The sequence below is a fragment of the Eriocheir sinensis genome, chromosome 37 (assembly GCF_024679095.1).
Source record: "Eriocheir sinensis breed Jianghai 21 chromosome 37, ASM2467909v1, whole genome shotgun sequence".
Lineage (NCBI taxonomy): Eukaryota > Metazoa > Arthropoda > Malacostraca > Decapoda > Varunidae > Eriocheir > Eriocheir sinensis.
Genome location: NC_066545.1, coordinates 2,557,677 through 2,580,978, shown reverse-complemented (window position 1 = coordinate 2,580,978; position 23,302 = coordinate 2,557,677). Strand labels below are relative to the sequence as shown.

General features: G+C 48.0%; 2 protein-coding genes across 3 annotated transcripts in view; both read left to right on the top strand.

Moving 5' to 3' along the window:
* The window catches only part of LOC127008063 (ankyrin repeat domain-containing protein 34A-like), a 65,853-nt gene that overhangs the window by 9,185 nt on the left and 33,366 nt on the right, over positions 1-23,302 (top strand). For both annotated transcript variants that reach the window (XM_050879598.1, XM_050879596.1), the window contains exons 2-3: positions 12,213-12,436; positions 17,407-17,591. In XM_050879598.1, coding sequence (XP_050735555.1) covers positions 12,307-12,436; positions 17,407-17,591 — 315 coding nt within the window. In that variant the 5' untranslated portion in view covers positions 12,213-12,306. The remainder of the gene's footprint in view (positions 1-12,212; positions 12,437-17,406; positions 17,592-23,302) is intronic.
* On the top strand, positions 9,242-10,873 carry LOC127008064 (basic proline-rich protein-like; the record flags this gene model as incomplete). The annotated part of the gene is made up of 1 exon (XM_050879601.1): positions 9,242-10,873. A coding segment is annotated over one exon (1,632 nt), but the record flags the coding sequence as incomplete, so codon positions are not given.

Genomic DNA, 23,302 nt, shown 5'->3' with positions numbered 1-23,302 from the left:
TACACTCCCTGCCATAAAAATAGACAAACAGAACGCATAGAAATACGATTCCGTCTATGTGGAAATAACCACAAATAATAAAAAAGTAACACTTGCAACCGTATACAGGCCTCCAAAAACAACAGGCAACCGACAACACTGCCCTGTACGAAGAGGATCACTCTCTAATACAAAGCAAGGAAGCAATAATAATTGGGGACTTTAATTCCTCTAACATTGACTGAGGACATTTGACTGGAGATCAAGAGGGTAACAGGCTTATAGAAATGGTGGAGGATTCGTTCCTCACTCAAGTTGTAACTCAACCGACAAGAGAAAACAATCTACTGGATCTGGTATTAGTAAGCGATTCCAACCTCATTCGCGACTTTGAAGTTGGTGAGAAACTTAATGGTTGCGATCACCACTTAATCCGTTTTAATGTCACCATAAGTCACAAACTCGTAGATATTCCGTCAGTGATACCAAATTACAAAAAAAGCAAGTTTCAACTTAGCCCGTGAGCTGCTTCCCGCTGCGACCTGGGACCAGCTTAACCTCACCGACAATACAATGCAAAACGCATGGAACGTCTTCAAAGATAAGCTTTTGAAGGTAGAGAAGGCTACAGTGCCTACGAAATCCAGGCGAGTAAATGGTGCCGTAGATCCACTATGGATGACCAGAGAAATAAAAAGGGCAGTAAACCTAAAAAAAAGGAACTATAACCTAATGAAAGAGAATGACACGACCGAAGCCCGTACACAGTACCACAGCAGCGTCAGAGCTTGTCGCAGCCTTATTCGGAATAGCAAACGCAACTATGAAAATCAAATAGCGCGCGAAATCAAGACTAACTCAAAAAAATTCTTCACATACATCAGATCGAAAAAGAAAGTAAAATCCAATATTGGTCCCGGATCTGTAAACCAGGAGAGCAAACACATGGCCAGAATCCTCAACAGTAACTTCGCATCCGTATTCACAGTCGAGGACATCGAAACCATTCCCGAGGACCCTGACCCGCCGAGGGGAATCACGCCCCTGGTAATTGACTCAATATGCGACCAAGAAGTGAAAAAAGAACTTGGACAAACTCGACACGAACAAGTCAACGGGACCCGACAGCTTGTCCCCGCAGTTATTAAAAGAGCTTAAACAAGAAATACTTCAACCATTCACTAACATATTTCACCGATCAGTACAACTGAACAAGGTACCAGAAGATTGGAAGATGGCGAACGTAACACCGATTTTCAAAAAAGGAGACAAAAGCGTTGCATTAAACTACAGGCCCATAAGTTTGACATCAGTGGCAGGAAAAACAAGATTATTAAAGACAAACTTGTCAAGTTTCTAGAAGACAATAATATAATCTCCGACACCCAGCATAGCTTCAGAAACAAGCGCTCCTGCTTAACGAATCTATTAGACTTCTTCCAAGGTATATATAAGAATTGGGATGACCACATCTCCAGTGATGTTATATACCTGGACTTTCAGAATGCCTTCGACAAGGTACCGCACGAGCGACTCCTTAAGAAACTGCACTCAGCGGGCATTGGAGCCAATTTGATCGCGTGGATAAGAGATTGGCTCACCGACAGAAAACAACGAGTGCTACTCAACGGACAGCCTTCCGATTGGCTTCCAGTCACTAGTGGAGTGCCTCAAGGGTCAGTGCTGGGACCCATTCTCTTCATCATATATATCAACGACCTAAAAACAGGACTGAAATCCACATTATCGAAATTTGCTGATGACACCAAGGTGGGTGGAAAGGCCCTCACAAAGACCGACTGCGAAATCATTCAGAAATACCTCAATCACATTATCGAATGGTCGGAAAAATGGCAAATGTCCTTTAATGTTGACAAATGCAGAGTCATGCACATTGGGTCCAGAAATAGTAACCACACATACATCATGAATGGGAAACCTCTGCAGGGGATACAGGAGGAAAAGAATCTTGGGGTCGCTATCAGCAGTGACCTGAAACACACGAATCACTGTAAAAAAAGCATATAACATAGCCAACACTATGCTCGGGTTCATGGCGAGGAACTTCGAGTGTAAAACGCCAGACGTGATGCTATCCTTGTATAATTCCACGGTAAGACCGCATCTCGAGTATGCGGTACAGTTCTGGTCTCCTAATTACAGAAAGGACATTGATTTACTGGAAAGGATTCAACGACGCGCCACTAAGATGATTCCAACCTTAAGGGATCAACCGTACGAGGAACGACTCAAGCGACTCAATCTCTTTACACAGGAGAAAAGACGCCTACGAGGGGATATGATTCAAGTCTTCAAGTACTTGAAAAAGTTCATTAACGTCGATTACTCCAAATTCTTTGAACTGCAAACCAACTCAAGAACTAGAAATAACGGTTTACCCATTCAGTCTAGTCGACACAACAAAAAACATTGGAAGGAGTTTCTTTTCGAACCGAGTTATCCGCCACTGGAGCAATCTTCCCTCAAAAGTAGTAAGTGCAAATACCATCAACTCCTTCAAAAATCGAATCGACCGTCATTTCGTTGCGTCGGGAGTAAACTGAATATCGAGGTGGTTTCATCTGCTCCTCAAGCCCCAAGTGGTTGTCGAGCAGATTAAGTCACCAAAGCGGGCAACCTCTTAATGAGCGAATAGGCTTTCGGTAGCCTGCATTTCCATATTTCCATGTTTCCTCCTCCTCCTCCTCCTCCTCCTCCTCTTCCTCGTTCTCTGCAAGTTTTGATATTTCCTTCTCTTTCGCCTCCAAGTTTCCATATCTCCCCCTCCCCTTTCCCTCCTCCTCCTCCTCATCCTCATCCTCCTCTATCTTTCAATATTTCCTCCTCCTCTTCCTCGCCTCGCCTGACCTCCTCAAAGGGACGGACGTTGACCTTGCTGCTGCTGCGGCATCAAACCTTAACCTTGCTTTTCACCTCGTCTGGTGAAACGACACTTGTTATTTTGTGTGTGAATCGACTCCGTGTGTTACATTTTAACGTCACAACTTTTGAAATCCGTTCATCCACGTTTTTAATTAACCGTTACTTAAATAGGCCCGTACGCCTTCTCAGAAATCGAACGACTAACTCTGCTTGTTTACTTGTCTTATTTAGCACCACTCAACCTAATTAATTAACGTCTAACTCAGTGCTGTGACGCGTCTAACTAGTGTTTGAAGTGTTGCGAGGATTACCTTACAGTGAGAGGACTTCCCTGCTGAGCTGAGCGGTTAAGTTATATATCGACTTTTTTTGTGTTTCCTGTCTTTCCTCAGTAGGATTACAACTACACGACCTAACACAGCACCCAGTGAAAGACAGTGAGCTTCTTGTGTCTAACAAACGTAGAAAATCTGTCACTAACGTAGAAGTACAAAGCTTGACCCGTATACCAGCACACCTGTTTTGAAAAGGAGGAAAAGTTTAATCCCCCAGAGAATTTTAATCCCGGAGGGAAAACACGTGTGGGCCCTCATAGACGCCACACCTCAAACTCTCCCGCGTGACTCGACCGATTTAAAGCCGCCTCCCTCCAGGTGTTCACCTTAGTCCACGCGGATACAAAATTCATCTTAACTGTAAAGCACACAGTTATATCGTCTTGCAACAGTAAATAAAAGTAAAAAAGTAATCATGCCGTCCAACTATTTCAATTGCTGTAATTGTTCAAAGAAATATGCTGCGATTCACTACCAAACCAGCGACTCGATGTGTAGGTACTGTGTCCTAGACTTACGTATTCAGGCACTACAAACAACCAACGAGGATCTACAACGCTCCAATGTGTTGCTCTGGGACACCATGATGTCCTTCCCTCAACTCCCTACTCCTCCTTCTTCTTCTTCTTCTTCTTCTTTCCCCGCCCTTCCTACTCCAGCTTCCTCCTCCTCAAACTCATATTCTGACGTTCTGACCCAATTACATACCTCCTCCTCCTCTGCCTCGCCTGAACCCGCCTCCATCCTTACTATTCCTTCCGCCCCATCCACCTCCCTTGCTACCTCATCCACTCCCACTCCCTCATCTCCCTCCACCACCCTTGACTCCTCCCCTATCCTCATCACCACTCCATCTTCCCCTTCCACCTCCAACACGATCTCCTCTGCCTCGCCTCAACCACCCCACTCCTCTGCAACGCCTGAACCCGCCGCCACCCTTACCATTCCTTCTACTCCATCCACCTCCCTTGCTACCTCATCCACTCCCACTCCCTCTTCTCCCTCCAACACCCATGACTCCTCCCCTATCCTCATCACCACTCCATCTTCCCCTTCCACCTTCAACACGATCTCCTCTGCCACGCCTGAACCCGCCGCCACCCTTACCATTCCTTCTACTCCATCCACCTCCCTTCCTACCCCATCCACCTCCATCCACAGTACCACTCCCCTTTCTACCGCTCTACCTTCCTCTCCCTCCAACACCCTTGACTCCTCCCTTATCCTCATCACCACTCCATCCTCCACTTCCACCTCCAACACGGACTCAACCTCCGCCTCCTCCTCCACTTCTGATACCACATCTCCCTCCATCCACACCTCACCCTCCACCCTTTCCCAACCACTCACTACTATCACCACCACCACTTCCAAACCCACCTTAGCCCGCGCTCCCGCTTGTACCTCGCGCCCTTCCAGAAGAAATCACAAGACCATTCTACCAGCTGTCACTTGTACGAACCAGACGCTGTTTCCTGGTATGGGCAAACTAACTACTAGAGTCAATTTAGTTGGAGACAGTGTGGTGAGAGGCCAACTTACGGAGTTTTGTGGTCGGAATACGTTGACACGGCAGCGTTTCTGTATCCCCGGAGCCAAACTGGACGATATTGAATCAGCTGTCGATGCAGTTTCAGTAAATGCGAAGGACGACACAGTGTATCTGATCCATGCGGGAACCAACGACCTTCAGTCAACTCAAATTCAGGACCTGTTAGCAAAATACCGTCAAGTCATTCGGAAATACAAGACCAAGTCCCCTCACATCATCGTCTCTGGAATTCTACCGAGAGTCAATACGTTCGCCGGATACAACAACAGTAAAGCGTACGGCGTCACCACTAGTCTAAAGCAGTTATGTAACGATGAAGGAGTAGGGTTCACGAACGCATGGCATCACTTCAACCAGCGCCCAGATTTGTTTTGGGAGGACGGACTCCACTTGAACGAGGTTGGTTCGGCGCGGCTAGGAAGGCTCCTGAACGATGCAGTTGAAAACTTCTCGAAAAGCTATTCAAAAAACTGGAGGCGAGGGCAAGGCAAAGGCAACCCTTGATCAACCGAACCGTAGCGTCGATGCGGCTTGCAAGAAACTGTGTAACCAACGACGCCTCCGACAAGCGAACTCATTCAACACGACGCGGCCAAACCAGTAGTCACATTTCCATTTTGTACACAAATGCACGCAGTCTATTACCCAAAAAGGACGAAATTAGGGCATATATTGCAACTGAGAAACCAGATGTGGTAGCCATCACAGAGACTTGGGCCAACTCTGCACATCTAGTATCTGAACTGTCATTTCCCGGGTACGAAAGCTTCCAAAAAAATCGAATGCACAAGAAAGGAGGAGTAGTAATTTGGTACGTAAAAAGTACGCTCCCTGCCATAAAAATAGACAAACAGGACGCAGAGAATTACGACTCCGTCTATGTGGAAATAACTGCGAATAATAATAAGAAACTAACACTTGCGACCGTATACAGGCCTCCAAAACAACAAGCAGCCGATGACACTGCCTCTGTACGAAGAGCTTCACTCTTTAACACAAAGTAAACAAGCAATAATAATTGGGGACTTTAATTCTCTAACATTGACTGCCCCATTGACTGGGGACAATTGACTGGAGATCAAGAGGGTAACAGGCTTATAGAAATGGTGGAGGATTCGTTCCTCACTCAAGTTGTAACTCAACCAACAGGAGAAAACACTCTGCTGGATCTGGTATTAGTAAGCGACCCTGACCTCATTCGCGACTGTGAAGTTGGTAAAAAAATTAACGGTTGCGATCACAACTTAATCCGTTTCAATGTCAACATAAGTAAAAAACTCGTAGACAATCCGTCAGTGATACCAGACTACAAAAAGCAAATTTCAACCTAGCCCGTGAGCTGCTTCCTCTGCGACCTGGGACCAACTTCACCTAACCGACAATACAATCGACAACGTGTGGAACAACTTCAAAGATAAGCTTTTGGGAGTAGAAAAGGCTACAGTGCCGACGAAACCCAGGCGAGTAAATGGTGCCGTAGATCCACCGTGGATGACCAGAGAAATAAAAAGGGCGGTAAACTTAAAAAAAAAGAATTATAACCTAATGAAAGAGAATGACACGGCCGAAGCCCGTACTCAGTACCACAACAGCCTCAGGGCTTGTCGCACCCTGAGTCGGAGTAGTACACGCAACTTCGATAAACAAATAGCGCGTGAAATCAAGACAAACTCAAAAAAATTCTTCACATACATCTGATCGAAAAAGAAAGTAAAATCCAATATTGGTCCCCTGACAGACGAGACTGGAGCTGCAACTCAGGACAGTAAACAGATGGCCAGAATCCTTAACAGTAACTTCGCATCCGTATCCACAGTCGAGAACATCGAAACCATGCCCGAGAACCCTGACCCGCCGAGGGGAATCACGCCCCTGAAAATTGACTCAATATGCGACCAAGAAGTGAAAGAGTATTTGGATAAACTCGACACGAACAAGTCAACAGGACCTGACGGTTTGTCCCCGCGGTTATTAAAAGAGCTTAAACAACAAATACTTCAGCCACTCACTAACATATTCAACCAGTCTGTTCAATTGAAAAAGGTCCCGGAAGACTGGAAGATGGCGAACGTAACACCAATTTTCAAAAAAGGAGACAAAAGCGTTGCATTAAACTACAGGCCCATAAGTTTGACATCAGTGGCAGGAAAAATACTCGAAAAGATTATTAGAGACAAACTTGTTAAGTTTCTAGAAGACAATAATGTAATCTCCGACACCCAGCATGGCTTCAGAAACAAGCGCTCCTGCCTAACGAATTTATTAGACTTCTTCCAAGGTATATATAAGAACTGGGATGCCCACATCCCCAGTGATGTTATATACCTGGACTTTCAGAAAGCCTTCGACAAGGTACCGCACGAGCGACTCCTTAAGAAACTGCACTCGGCGGGCATTGGAGCCAATCTGATCGCGTGGATAAGAGATTGGCTCACCGACAGAAAACAACGAGTACTACTCAACGGACAGCCTTCCGATTGGCTTCCAGTCACTAGTGGAGTGCCTCAAGGGTCAGTGCTGGGACCCATTCTCTTCATCATATATATCAACGACCTCGAATCAGGCCTGAAATCCACAATATCGAAATTTGCTGATGACACCAAGGTGGGGGGAAAGGCCCTCACAAAGACCGACTGCGAAATCATTCAGAAAGACCTCAATCACATTATCGAATGGTCGGAAAAATGGCAAATGTCCTTTAATGTTGACAAATGCAAAGTCATGCACATTGGGTCCAGAAATAGTAACCACACATACATCATGAATGGGAGACCTCTGCAAGCGATGCAGGAGGAAAAGGATCTTGGAGTCACTATCAGCAGTGACCTGAAACACGCGAATCACTGTAAAAAAGCATACAACAAAGCCAACACTATGCTCGGGTTCATAGCGAGGAACTTCGAGTGTAAAACGCCAGACGTGATGCTATCCTTGTATAATTCCATGGTAAGACCGCACCTCGAGTATGCAGTACAGTTCTGGTCTCCTAATTACAGAAAGGACATTGATTTACTGGAAAGGATTCAGCGACGCGCCACGAAAATGATACCAACCTTAAGGGCTCAACCGTACGAGGAACGACTCAAGCGACTCAATCTCTTTACATTAGAGAAAAGACGCCTACGAGGAGATATGATTCAAGTCTTCAAGTATCTGAAAAAATTCAATAACGTCGATTACTTCAATTTCTTTGAATTGCAAACCAACCTAAGAACTAGAAATAACGGTTTACCCATTCAGTCTAGTCGATGTAACACAGACACCGGAAGGAGTTTCTTTTCAAACCGAGTCATCCGTCACTGGAACAATCTTCCTTCAGAAGTAGTAAATGCGAATACTATCAACTCCTTCAAATATAGAATCGACCGTCACTTCGCTGCGTCGGGAGTAAACTGAATATTGAGTTGCTTTCATCTGCTCCTCAATATCGAGGCGCTTTCATCTGCTCCTCAATGTCGAGGTGCTTTCATCTGCTCCCCAGGCCCCAGGCTGTCGAGCAGATTAAATCACCAAAGCGGGCAACCTCGTAATGAGCCAATAGGCTTTCTGTTGCCTGCGTTTCCATGTTTCCATGTTTCCATGTTTCTCTGCAAGTTTTAATATTTCCTTCTCTTTCGTCTCCAAGTTTCCATATCTCCCCCTCCCCTTTCCCTCCTCCTCCTCCTCCTCCTCCTCCTGCAATCAGGGCAATCGGAGGGAAGGGTCCCATGCATAAAGATGAGGAGATGCGAAGGATATGAAGAATTAAGGGTGGAGAATATGATTTAGGTAGCAGGGGACAATAGGAAAGGAAGGGATGGGGAGGGAATGGAATGGAAGGGAAGGGAAGGGAAGGGGAGGGGAGGATAGGATTGGAAAGAGAGGGAATGGGATGGGAAGGGAAGGGAAAGGAAGGGGAGGGAAGGGAAGGGAGGGGTAGGATAGGATAGGGAAGAGAGGGGAAGGGAAGGGTAGGAAAGGGAAAGGGAGGGAAGGAAAACGAAGGGTAGGGAAGGGGGGCTGAAAAGCGTAAGGATGGGAAGCGTAAGGAAGGGAAAGGAAGGGTAGGGAAGGGAAGGGCAGGGTAGGGCAGAGTAAGGAAAGGGAATGAAATGAAAGAGAAGGGAAGGGAAGGGAAGGAAAAGGAAGGGAAGGGAAAGGAAGGGAAGGGAAGGGAAGGGAAGGGAAGGGACGGAAAAGGAAGGGAAGGGAAAGGAAGGGAAAGGAAGGGAAGGGAAGGGAAGGGAAGAAAAGGGAAGGGAAGAGGAGGAGAGACGAATCGAGGCCTAGATGTTTTATGCTCCAGATTTGTCACTGACGTCCTCGTGAACTGAAGGAGAATGGGGGGGAGGAGTACAAAGAAATACAAAGGAAAAGCAAAACAGCAACAGACATTTTGGTCCTAACTAGGAGGAGGGGAGGAGGAGGAGAAACTATAAAATAATCAGGTGACCTCTCAAGTAGTCGAACTTGTAGGTAAATCTGTCCACTACTTTTACCTGCACCACCACCACCACCGTCACCACCACCACCATCACCACCACCACCATCACCACCACCACCATCACTACCACCACCGTCACCACCACCACCATCACTACCACCACCGTCACCACCACCACCATCACCACCACCACCGTCACCACCACCACCATCACCACCACCACCGTCACCACCACCACCATCACTACCACCACCGTCACCACCACCACCACCACCACCGTCACCACCACCACCATCACCACCACCACCGTCACCACCACCACCATCACCACCACCACCGTCACCACCACCACCATCACCACCACCACCGTCACCACCACCACCATCACCACCACCACCGTCACCACCACCACCATCACCATCACCACCACCACCACCACCACCAACACCACCACCACCACCGTCACCACCACCACCATCACTACCACCACCGTCACCACCACCACCATCACCACCACCACCGTCACCACCACCACCATCACCACCACCACCATCACCACCACCACCATCACCACCACCACCACCGTCACCACCACCACCATCACTACCACCACCGTCACCACCACCACCATCACTACCACCACCGTCACCACCACCACCATCACTACCACCACCGTCACCACCACCACCATCACCACCACCACCGTCACCACCACCACCATCACTACCACCACCGTCACCACCACCATCACCACCACCACCGTCACCACCACCACCACCATTACCACGACATACACCGTCATCACCGCCACCACCATCACCATCACCACCATTACCACCACATACACCGTCACCACCACCATCACCATCACGACCACCATCACCACCATCACCGTCACCACCACCACCATCACCACCACCACCATCACCACCACCACCACCACCACCACCACCACCGTCACCACCACCACCATCACCACCACCACCATCACCACCACCACCACCACCATCACCATCACCACCACCACCGTCACCACCACCACCATCACCACCACCACCGTCACCACCACCACCATCACTACCACCACCGTCACCACCACCACCACCACCAACACAACCACCACCGTCACCACCACCACCAGCACAACCACCACCGTCACCACCACCACCACCACCACCACCATCACTACCACCACCGTCACCACCACCACCATCACTACCACCACCGTCACCACCACCACCGTCACCACCACCACCATCACTACCACAACCGTCACCACCACAACCGTCACCACCACCACCGTCACCACCACCACCATCACTACCACCACCGTCACCACCACCACCATCACTACCACCACCGTCACCACCACCACCACCATCACTACCACCACCGTCACCACCACCACCATCACCACCACCACCATCACTACCACCACCATCACTACCACCACCGTCACCAACACCACCACCACTACCACCACCGTCACCACCACCACCACCACTACCACCACTACAACCACCACCACCAATCACACCACACCACCATCACCACCACCACCACCACCATCACTACCCACTCACACCACCAACAACAACACCACCACCACCGACACCACCACCACCATCACTACCACCACCGTCACCACCACCGCCATCACCACCATCACTACCACCACCGTCACCACCACCACCATCACTACCACCACCGTCACCACCACCACCACCATCAGTACCACCACCGTCACCACCACCACCACTACAATCACCACCACCACCACCACCACCACCACCCTCACTAGCACCACTACAACCACCACCACCACCAGCAACAACAACAATGCTGCTACTATCACTACTACTAGAACTATTATTACTACTAACAACAACAATAAAAACAACAACAACAAGAGCAACAACAACAACCATTACTATTATTATGTCCCACTTACACGGCTTTTAATCATCCCATTTTGCTGTTTATCACCAGAGATTAATATTATACAGGTGAGGGAGGGAGGAAGGGAAGAAAGGGAAGGAGGAAGGGGACGAGGGGGATAAGGAGGGAAAGAATAATGAAGGGAGAGAAGAAATGAAAGGGGAAGGGAGATTTTAATCGAACGACTGGAAAATGAAAAACGAAAGGGGAGGAGACACAGATGAGGGCAGGTATGGTAGGCAAAAAGAAGGGAGAGATAAATAGGGGGGATAAGGAAGAGGGAAGAGGGAGAGGTGTATGAGGAGATGGGATGAAAAGGCAGAGTATATGCGATGGAATAGAAAGAGGAAGGGAAAGCTGACAATAACAGGGAAGAGAAAAAAGAAAGGAGATGAAATGAGAGCAATGGAAAGAAAAAGTAAGGAAATAAAATAAAATCAAAGAAAAGAAAGAACGAGAGCAGAAAAGATGATGAGTAAATAGAGGAATATAAAGGAAAGAAAGGAAAGGAGAGGAAAGAGAGGAGAGGAAAGGAAAAGGCAGGAAAGGAAAGAAAAGGCAGGGGAGGAAAAAATGGGAGAAGAAAGGTGAAGATAGAAGGAGACAAGAAGAGGGTGAGGCAAGGTAACGAGAAGAGTATGAAGATAGGACAAGAAAAAAAAGAAGGAAGAAGATGAGGTAGAGAGGGGAAGAGGGAGGAAGGGAGAGAGGAAGAGAGGGAGAGGGAGATAAAATGAGAAATAAAAAAATGGGAGGCAAGGGAGATGAAAAAGGAGACAAGGGCACGTTATGGGAGGGAGGGAGGGAGAGAGAGGATGAGATATAAACATATGAGAGAGAGAGAGAGAGAGAGAGAGAGAGAGAGAGAGAGAGAGAGAGAGAGAGAGAGAGAGAGAGAGAGAGAGAGAGAGAGAGAGAGAGAGAGAGAGAGAGAGAGAGAGAGAGAGAGAGAGAGAGAGAGAGAGAGAGAGAGAGAGAGAGAGAGAGAGAGAGAGAGAGAGAGAGAGAGAGAGAGAGAGAGAGAGAGAGAGAGAGAGAGAGAGAGAGAGAGAGAGAGAGAGAGAGAGATAACCATAACTAACCCCCACCATTATCTCTACAGGAAGCGACCCAACCCCACCATCACCACCACCACCACCACCACCATCACGCCCAACTACCACCTCCGCGCCCCGCTCCCCCAGAGTGCAGGCGGCATGGGCGGGGGGCAGTGGGCTGGGGGCGGCAATGTGGGGGGACTGGTGGAGGCAGTGAGGCAGGGGCGGCTGCGACACGTTCAACTACTGCTGGAGGCGGGGGTGGAGGTGAACGGCCAGGACGAGACCGGTGAGGGGGAGGGGGAGGGGGATGGGGGAAGGGGGAGTGGGGGAAAAGGAGGGTGGTATGTAGAGTGAGGAAACTATGTGAAGGGATGGGGAGGGGTGTGTGGGAGGAAGGGGAGAAGGTGAAGGGGGTCTGGAGGGGGAGGGGAAAGCTGACATGTGGGGTAAAGCGGAAGATGTGGGAATGGAGTTGGAGGTGGGCAGGGGGAGAGGGGCAGGGGGAGAGGAGGGGAAGGGGAGGGGAAAAAGGGGAGAGGGAGGAGGAGATTATCATGTGGAGTATGGAAAATTGTGCAGAGGGAGGGGGAGGGGAGGAATGTGCAAGAAGATAGAGGGGAGGAAGGAGAAGGAGGGGAAAGGGGGAGAAAGGGAGGAGGAGGTTGGCACGTGGAGTTAGGAAAGTTATGTGAAAGGAGGGGGAAGAGGAGGAAGGTGCAAGAGGAGAGAAAGAGAAAGGAAAGGGGAGGGCAGGAGGGAGAAGAAGAGGGGAGAGGAAGAGCCGAAGAGGAGAACCAAACTAAAATGTGGAGGGGTGTGAGGTAGGGGAAAACAGCAGTGAAGAGGAATGGGTAAGGGAAAGGAGATAAGAGGAAGGGAGGATTAAAAAGATGATAGGAGATGATGGGAAGGGTAAAATGGGGAAGGAAATGGGAGAACAGGAAAGCAGGATAAAGTGGAGAGGGATAAAGTGGAGAGGGGCTTAAAAATAATGGAAAGAAGGGACACGTAGGGGAAGAGGAGAAGGAAGGAAGAGAAAGGAAAGAAGAGAGAAAGGGAGATGAGGAGAAGGGAAGGCACAGCAAGGACCAAGAAAGAAAGACAAATGAAGGGGAGAGAATGAAGAAGGAGAAGGTGATGAAGAAAGATGATAGTGAAAAAGAAGGGGGGTAGAAGGGGAAGAAAGGAAGGGAAGGGGGGAAGGGGCAATGATCTGATACAACACAAACATAATGAGATGAGGAGGGGAGGGGGTGAGAGGAGGGGGAGATGGGATGGAGGAAGAAATGAGAAAGGGAAAGGGGAGGACAATGGGAAGGGGAGGGAGGGGGAGGACAATTTTAGTGGGGGTGAACGACCTTGGTCAAACAGGATAGGGAGGAGGAGGAGGAGCAGGAGGAGGAGGAGGAGGAGGAGGAGAAGGAGGAAGAGGAGAAGAAAGAAAGAAAGGATGGAAGGAAAGACGGAAGGAAGGGAGGAAGGAGGGAAGAAAGAGAGGGGGGAAGAATGGGAGGGAAAGAAAGAAGAAAAGAAGGAAGGAAAGAGGTAAAAAAGGAAGGAAGAACAGGAGGTGAATTAGATAGTTGAAGAAAAGAATGAAGGAAAGAAAGAAGGAAAAAGGAAAGAAAGGAAGGAGAGATGAAAGAAAAACCAAAAGGTGAATGAAGCAGTTGAGGTAAAGAAGGAAAGGAGAGAAAAATAGAACGAAGAAAGAAAAGACGAAAGGAAGGAGGAGAGAGAGAAAAACAATGTATGAGACGGTTGATAGAAGGGATAGAGAGGGGAGGAGGGAGGAACTGAGGAAAGTTCAAAGAAAGAAGAGGGAGGAGAATAAACGGGAGGGGCTGAGGAAGATGGAATGTTGATGTTTAAATTAAAGGGAGGGGAATGGAGAATGGGGTGGAGGAAAGTGAAGAAGGGTAGGAGATGATAAGTAGGGAGGGAGAATAGGAAGGAAAGCATATGGAGACAGACGGCGATTTGTAAAGAGAAAAAAGGAAAAAGGAAAAGAGGGAGTCAAGGAAAAACAGGTAGAAGAGGAAGAAAACTGATCAACCACTGGCAGGAAGAGTGGAAGGGAAGGAAGGGAAAAAGGGGAGAATGAGAAGTAAGAGAAGAGGACAGGAGATATGAGGAGAGGAGTAAAAGGTGAGAGGAGGAAGGAAGAAAGGAATGAGGAAAGGAAACAGTAGGGAAGATGATAAGAAAGAGGAGGGAAGGAGAGAAGAGAATAGGAAGCAATAACTAATTAAGCGATACAGAGAAGACATGGGAAAAGAGTTGAAGGAAGGAAGGAAAGAAGAAGGGAGAGAAAGAAGGAAAGAGTAGAGAAGAATGAAGAACGAAGAGAGTGAGGAAACAGGATTAAAAAAGTAAGGGGATTAAGACAGATAAATAGATAGATACACACACACACACACACACACACACACACACACACACACACACACACACACACACACACACACACACACACTGACCACTTTACAGGTAATATCTATAATCAATATGACCGGAATATCAGATGAACAGACCTGCATGCAGACAGGTGTGTGTGGTATGCAGGGCAGGTATGCATGAGAGAGAGAGAGAGAGAGAGAGAGAGAGAGAGAGAGAGAGAGAGAGAGAGAGAGAGAGAGAGAGAGAGAGAGAGAGAGAGAGAGAGAGAGAGAGAGAGAGAGAGAGAGAGAGAGAGAGAGAGAGAGAGAGAGAGAGAGAGAGAGAGAGAGAGAGAGAGGAGAGAAAGAGACAGAGAGATTACCAATACCTAAATCAATTGAAAGAACACTAACTTGACACACACACACACACACACACACACACACACACACACACACACACACACACACACACACACACACACACACACACACACACACACACACACACACACACACACACACACACACACACACACACACACACACACACACACACACACACACACACACACACACACACACACACACACACACACACACACACACACACACACACACACACACACACACACACACACACACACACACACACACACACACACACACACACACACACACACACACACACACACACACACACACACACACACACACACACACACACACACACACACACACACACACACACACACACACACACACACGTGCACGTCCATTATCATAACGTGGAAGTTCATTCAAATAAAAAAAAATATTACAGATACCAGAACAAAAATGCGCATTATGAAAATAAGCTGTTAGATTACAAGAATGAGCAAAAATGAATGGACACAGCTATTCTTAATCTAGCCGCAAATATGAAACTTAGAGCACTGGAACCTTCATACACGCGAGTCGCAGAGGGTTATAAGGTATTTGACCCCTTTTACTTGGAAGTGTCAAGAGGGAGTGGATGAATAAGGAGAAGTAATGTGGGAGGGAGGAGTGGAAAAAGATATTAGAAAAAAATAAAGGCATGGGGGATAAAGTCACGTACGTTGCACCAAGTTTATGAGCATTGAAACCTTTATGTATGGGGTTCAAAACGCGCTTTAGTGGAATCTTTTCGTGCATAATTCATGACATACAGAATTAAGAGGTGCATAGAGGGATTGGGAAGGGGTATTAGAGCAGGAATTATGGGATTTGGGAGTGTGTTTCCGTGTTTGTGTGTGTGTGTGTGTGTGTGTGTGTGTGTCACCAACCCCTCCTCATCCTCCTCCTCCTCCTCCTCCTGTAACTCTTCCTGTTTATTCCCTTTCCTCCCTTCCTTACTTTTCTTTATTTCGTCCTTCCCTTTTTTCTATTCCTCCCTAAATATCTTCTCACTCTCCTTCCTTCCTTCCGGTATTTTTTTCTCCCTTTAATCATAACTTCATTCTCCATTATCTTCTGCCCTTTACCCACTTCGCTCCCTTCCCACCACCCTTCCTCTCATCTCTCCCTTCCCCCTTCCCAAACCATCCATCTCATGTTGTCCACTTCCTCTTGAATCATGCATATCCCTATTCTCCATCCACTTCCTGCCCTCACCCCTCCACTCCCATCGCACCTACTCACATCTTTAGCTCACACCCATTCCATCCATTCCCTCTCATTCAAATACCCATCACACCTTACCCCTTTTTTTATACACAGCATTACTCCTCCCCTTTCTTTTCCTCTTTAAAAAAATAATTCGATTTTTCCTGTCTCACAACTCCACTTATCCCCCGTTTGAGACATCCATCTCTTCCCTACTTTTCCTCTTCCTCCTGTTCTTTCTAGCCCCCCCCCAACAACTACCCTTTTCCTCATTCTTTCATTCCTCCCTTCTCCCCCCCACTCGAGGCACCCATCCCATCTTCCCCAACTTTCCCCTTTCTTTCCTACCGCTCTCCTCACCGCACTCACCCATTCCCCCTTCACAACCCCCCTTTCTCTGCCCTACCCGAGTCACCCATCCCATCTTCCCTAACCTTCCCCTTTCTTTCTTCCGCTTCACCGTTCAGTTCCCCTCATCTTACTCACCCATTCCCTCTTCACATTCTCCCCATTTTCTCCCCCACACGAGTCACCCATCCCATCTTCCATAGCCTTGCCCTTTCCTTTCTATCGCTCCCCCTTTCCTCATTGGCTGGCGCTTTATTTTTCTTTCATTATTTTATCGTGAAGAGTCTACGGAGGTGACACGATTGATTTCACTACCCACACGTATCCAAGTTCCGTACCACAGGATCGTATAAAGTGTTGTAAGTAAACCATCATTCCCTGGACTGCAACTTTTTTCCTCAGATAAATAAATAAATGCTTGAAATTGGAAGGCGAACAGCTCTTTCCTCCCCTTCCGTCCCCCTTTCATCACTTACACATTCCCCCCTCTTCCCCCCCATTATCTTTTCCCACTCACACATTCCCTCCTCCTCTTCCCTCCTCCCTTTCCTCAAACACACCTTCTCCCCTTCTTCCTCCTCCCCCTTTCCTCACCGATACATTCCCCCTCCCCCTTCCTCTTTCCTCATACACTTCATTCTCCCCCTTCTCTTTTTCTCCCCTTTCACTCTATCCTCATTCACAAATACCCCTCCTCCCTCCCTCATTCACATTTTTCCTCCTCCCCCTTCCCCCTTTCCTTACCCACACATTACCCCCTCCTTCTTCCTCCTCCTTTCCTCACCCCCACATTCTCCCCTCCTCCTCCTCCCTGCCGCCCCCTTTCCTCCATTACACCATCCTCCTCCACCTTCTACAGTCCCCTCTTCCCCTATCCTCACTCCCCCCTCCCCCCTTCCCACAGGCACACGTCCCCTGGTGGCCGCCGTGACGGGGTGGCGGGGGGAGGACGCGGTGCAGGAGCGGGTGATGCGGGACCTCCTCAAAGCGGGGGCGGACGCCAACCTTGGGGACGCCCGGGGGACCACGCCGCTCATGCACGCCGCCGCCCACAACCTGACGCGGGTTGCCCTCACGCTCCTGCAGCACGTGAGTTGGGGGAGGGAAAGGGGAGGGGAGGGGCGGGAAAGGGAGAGAAAGGAGTAAGGGAGAGGGGGAGAGCGAGGGGAATGGGGGAAGAAATGAGGATTGGGGAGGGAGGAGGAAAGAATGAAGGAGTGGGTGGGAGTGTGGAAAGGGGAGAGGGAGAGGGGAGGAGGGAAAGGGGTGGAGAAAAAAAGGTGTGGGGAAAGAGGAAGGGGAGAACGGTTAAGGGGAAAGGGAAGAATGGAGTGGTACGACTGAGGGTAAGGGGTGAGAGGGATGGAAGGGGACAATAATTACGAAAGGGGAAGGGAGGACAAAGGAAGGGAGGACAAGGGAAGGGTGACAGGTAGGTAAGGGGAGCAAGAAGGAGGGAAGGTAGGGGAATGGGGAAGGATGAGGAAGAAAAGGCGAGTGAAGGAAGAGGTAGGAAAGGTAAGGGAGAGAGGAAGGGGAAGAATAGGTGAAGAAAAATGAAGGGGTGCTTAAGGAGAAAGGCGAAGGGGGATAGCGTGGGGATAGGAGGTGACAGAGTGGTGTGGGAAAGCAGATAGGAGAGGACAAGAAGAAGAGGGGGAGGAGAAAGGGAAGGAAAAGGGAAAGGGAGGAGACGGGGAGGAGAAGGGAGGAGGGTAGGAGAGAGAGAGAGAGAGAGAGAGAGAGAGAGAGAGAGAGAGAGAGAGAGAGAGAGAGAGAGAGAGAGAGAGAGAGAGAGAGAGAGAGAGAGAGAGAGAGAGAGAGAGAGAGAGAGAGAGAGAGAGAGAGAGAGAGAGAGAGAGAGGTCACAAGGTCACAGACAGACATACAAGCATAATATATAAGAAAAAACGACCATAAAAAAAAAAAAAACATGTGAGGAACAGAGGAGATATATGCTACGAAGATTTAGAGCCAGACGGTTCACAAAATTCACTTCATCCTGCTAGTTTACAACACAAAGCCTGATATATATGCAGCGCGCGAGGAGGAGGAGGAGGAGGAGGAGGAGGAGTACAAAGGAGTACAAAGGAAAAGCAAACAGCAACAGACCTCTTGATACTAATTAGGCTGTTTGTTCTTTCTACCATCTACTCTAATCAACGAGTCAGAGACACAGGACAGCAAAGATGGAGGAGGAGGAAACATGGAAACATGGACTAGCAGGCAGCAGAAAGCCTGTTGGCTCATTACTAGGCTCCCTGCTTTCAGTGATTTAATCAATCCGTTTGCCATAGGAGTGGCTTGCAGGGAAGGATTAAAGCACTTGTGCACCTACTCTTGGATACGTTCAGTTCACTCCCGATGCAGCAAAGTGGCGATCAACGCGTTTCTTGAAGGAGTTGATGCTCTCTGCACTAACCACTTCTGCAGGAAGGCTGTTCCAGTGGCGAACAACTCTATTAGAGAAATAACTCCTGCCGATGTCGGTATTGCATCGCTTTGCTTGAACTGTTTTTCCGTTGTTTCTTGTTCTCAGGTTAGTTTGTAGCGTGAAGAGTTTGGAGTGATCAACGTTGCTGAGCTTGTTCAGGTACTTAAAGACTTTTATCATGTCTCCCCGTAGTCGTCTCTTTTCCAACGTGAAGAGGTTGAATCGCTCGAGTCGCTCTTCATAGGGCTTCGTCCTCAGTGATGGTATCATCTTCGTGGCGCGGCGCTGTACTCTCTCAAGTAATTCAACGTCTTTCCTGTAATATGGAGACCAGAACTGCACGGCATATTCCAGGTGGGGCCTTACCAGCGAATTATACAAGGATAACATAACTCCCGGCGTCTTGTATTCGAAGTTCCTCGATATGAACCCAAGCATTGTATTGCCTTTCTTACAGACGGACTTGCAGTGTTTTGTTTGTTTCAAGTCACTGTTGATGGTGACCCCGAGGTCTCTTTCCTCTTACACTACATGTAGTGGTTCGCCACCCATGTGGTATGTGTGGTTGCTGTTTCTGGATCCGATATGCATTACTTTACATTTGGTAGTGTTGAAGGACATCTGCCATTTTTCCAACCACCGAGTGATCTGGTCCAGGTCTCTCTGGATAATTTCCCAGTCTGTCGTCATGAGGGCCTTCCCGCCCACCTTTGTGTCGTCGGTAAATTTTGAAAGATTGGATTTTAATCCTAGTTCTAGGTGGTTGATATATATGATGAAGAGTATGGGTCCCAGCACTGACCCCTGTGGCACTCCACTTGTGACCGGGAGCCACTCGGAGGCCTGTCCGTTGAGTACAACTCGTTGTTTTCTTCCAGTGAGCCAGTCTTTGATCCACGCTGTCAGATTGTCGCCTAACCCCGCCGACTTGAGTTTCTTGAGGAGTCTTTCGTGTGGCACTTTGTCAAAGGCTTTTTGAAAGTCTAGATATATAACATCACTGGGGATATGATTATCCCAGTTTTCATAGATACCTTGGAAGAAGTCCAATAAATTGGTTAAGCATGAGCGCTTATTCCTGAAACCGTGCTGAGCATCGGAAATGATGTTGTTGTCTTCAAGGAACCTAACGAGTTTGTCTCTGATGATCTTCTCGAGGATTTTTCCCGCCACTGAGGTCAAACTGATTGGTCTGTAGTTTAGGGCCACGCTTTTGTCTCCCTTTTTGAAGATCGGTGTTACGTTCGCTCGTTTCCAGTCTTTCGGGACTTTGTTTTGTTGTAGTGATAGATTGTAGATGGCGGTGAGTGGCTTGAGAATTTGCTGCTTGAGTTCCTTGAGCAGCCTGGGTGACAAGTCGTCGGGTCCGGTGGACTTGTTTGTCTCGAGTTTGTCTGGGTACTTTTTCACATCCCGTTCGTCGATTGTACCAAGTTCTAGGGGAGTGATTCCCATCGGTGGGGTAGGGCTCTCGGGTACGGACTGGGTGTTCTCGACCGCGAACACAGACGCGAAGTTTCTGTTTAGGAATTCGACCATTTGTCTGCTGTCCTGTGTTAGTACGTCACTTTCATCTTTTAGGGGGCCGATATTGCTTTTTGTCTTCTTTTTTATTCTTATATACGTGAAAAACTTTTTCGGGTTGGACTTGGCTTCGCGTGCAATTTGCTTTTCATAGTCGTGTTTACGCTGGCGAATGAGAGTTCTGCAAGCTCTGAGGCTTTGATGGTACTGTTCGCGTGCCTCGTCAGTGCTGTTTTCCTTTAGCAAGTTGTATTTTCTCTTCTTTAAATTAATCGCCCGTCGAACTTGGGTAGTCATCCATGGTGGGCTTGTGGCATTATTTGTTCTGCTACTCTTCATGGGAACAGTTATTCTCTCTACCTCTGGGAGTTTGTTCTTGAAACCGTTCTACGCGCCGCCCACAGGAGTGAGGTTCATGGGTTCCCAAGTTGTCTGGGTTAGCAGCTCACGAGCGAGATTAAAATTGGCTCTTTTGTAGTCTGGAGTCCTGGACGTGTTTTCGGTGAGTTCATGGTCTGTTCTGATCTTTAGGCGAATTAGGTGATGGTCGCAACCACTTAGTTTTTCGCCGACGTGACATTCACGTGTGAGATCTGAATCACTCACGAGTACTAGGTCTAATAAGTTATTTTTCCTTGTCGGTTGGGTAACAATCTGAGTTAGAAAAGTGTCCTCTAACATTTCGAGCAATCTGTTACCCTCCCGATCTCCAATCATGGTGGTCCAGTCAATGTTGGAACAGTTAAAGTCCCCGATGACGGACTGTTTGTTTTGTGTTATGGTGTGAATTACCATATACAGCGCTGCGTCGTCCGCTGCTTGTTGCTTTGGAGGTCTGTAAACGGTTCCAATCGTTATTTTGTTGTGCTTGCTAGTCTCCAGTTCAACATATACAGTGTCATATTTCTCTGAGTCCTCTTTGGTTATTTTCACGGCCGGGTATTTGTTCTTGACGTAACATATAACACCTCCTCCTTTCTTGTGAAGTCTGTTTTTGTGGAAGCTCTCGTATCCCGGAATTGAGAATTCGGTCATTAGGTGGTCAGAGGTGGCCCACGTTTCGGTGATGGCAATCACGTCCGGTCTTTCTACGTCAACGAAGGCAAGTAACTCATCCCGTTTGGGTATTAAGCTCCGCGCGTTGGTGTATAGGACAGAAATGTCCTTCTTGACTTCAACGCTTCGAGGCACAGTAGTCTGGTGCCTGCGTGTGTCTTCTGTTGGAGGCCTTGGTGTATGATAGGAGGAGGAGGAGGAGGAGGAGGAGGAGGAGGGAATAGAAAAGGACGGGAAGAAAATGTGGTATAGTGTTAAATAAATTATGAGGGAAGAAGGGAAGGATGAAGGAATACGTGAAAAGAAGAGAAGGCAGAAAGGAATGCAGTAAAAATAAAAGAATCGAGGAAGGAAAGAAGAAAAATAGGATGAGAAGGAAAAAAAGAAGTAAAAAGGGAAGAGAGGAAGAATGAAGAACGGAGAAGAGAGGAAAAAGAACTGGAGGAGGTGGTGATGTTGAGAAGGAGAAGGAGGAGATAGAAGAGAAGGATGAGGATGAGGTGGGAGGGAGTGCATAACGGTGGTGGTGGTGGTGGCGATGAGTGTGTGGTGAAGCTAGAAGATGAAGAGGGTGATTGAACTGATAAAAGAAAGATTAAAAAAATGCGAGTTATCGAATACAGGTCCCTGTGTTTCTCTTTTCAAGGCCAGGGATGTTGTTATTGTTGTCGTTGTTGCTGTTATTGTTGTTGTTGATGATAGTGGTGGTGGTGGTGGTGGTGGCTAACAAACGAGCACTGGAAGAGATGGTGGAGATTTGGTAATGATGGGGTGGAAGGGAATAACAAATGGTGATGAAAGGTGACTGAGTGGTAGTGGTGGTGGTGGTGTAGAGGGGTGAGGATGCCTTGTGTTGAGGTTTGTTAAGGTTTGTGGTAATGGTGATGATGGTGATGGAAGTAATGTCTGGGTGGTGTTGGTGTTGGTGGTGGTGGTGGTGGTGTGGAGGGGTGAGGATGCTTTGTGTTGAGGTTTGTTAAGGTTTGTGGTGGTGGTGATGACGGTGATGGTGATGGTAGTAATGTCTGGGTGGTGTTGGTGGTGGTAGTAGATTGGTGGTGGTGGTGATGGTGAGTGATGGAGGTGAGATTGGTGGGGTGAAAGAAGTAGTAAGGATTTAATGAGGAGCTAGAAAACGGAGGGGATAATGATGACGAAGGGTTGTGGTGCTGATGGTGGTAGTGATGGTGATGATTGCGGTAATGGTGATGGTAGTGAATGGAACCTGAATCACCCCCTCCCCCCCAGCCCCTCTACTCCCGCCCTTACAACCCCCAAATTTAGTAATCATTGTCAACAAATAAAGGAAAGTAAATAACGCAGCGACATTACTGCGAACGTGGAAATATGTAAGAAAAAAATTTGAAAAGAAAACAAAAGATAAGAAAAACAGGGAAAATCACCAGAAAATACACACTTGAAAACACAAATTACACACACACACACACACACACACACACACACACACACACACACACACACACACACAAAGACTTCTCGGAAAACTTATGCAGTCGAGTTTATGACCTGGACATAATGTTGGGGGGGGGAGGGGTTAGGGATGGGAGGGTTGAGTTGTGGTGGTAGTGGTGGTGGTGGTGGTGGTGAATGAGAAGAACAAAAGGTAAAGAAGGATGACAAGAAGGAAGGAAGGAAGGAAGGGTGGAAGGTGGTGGAAGGTGGAAGTGGTGAATAAGAAAGAAAGAAAGAAGGAAGGAAGGAAGGAAGGAAGGAAGGAAGGAAGGAAGGAAGAAAGAAAGAAAGAAAGAAAGAAAGGAAGGAAGGA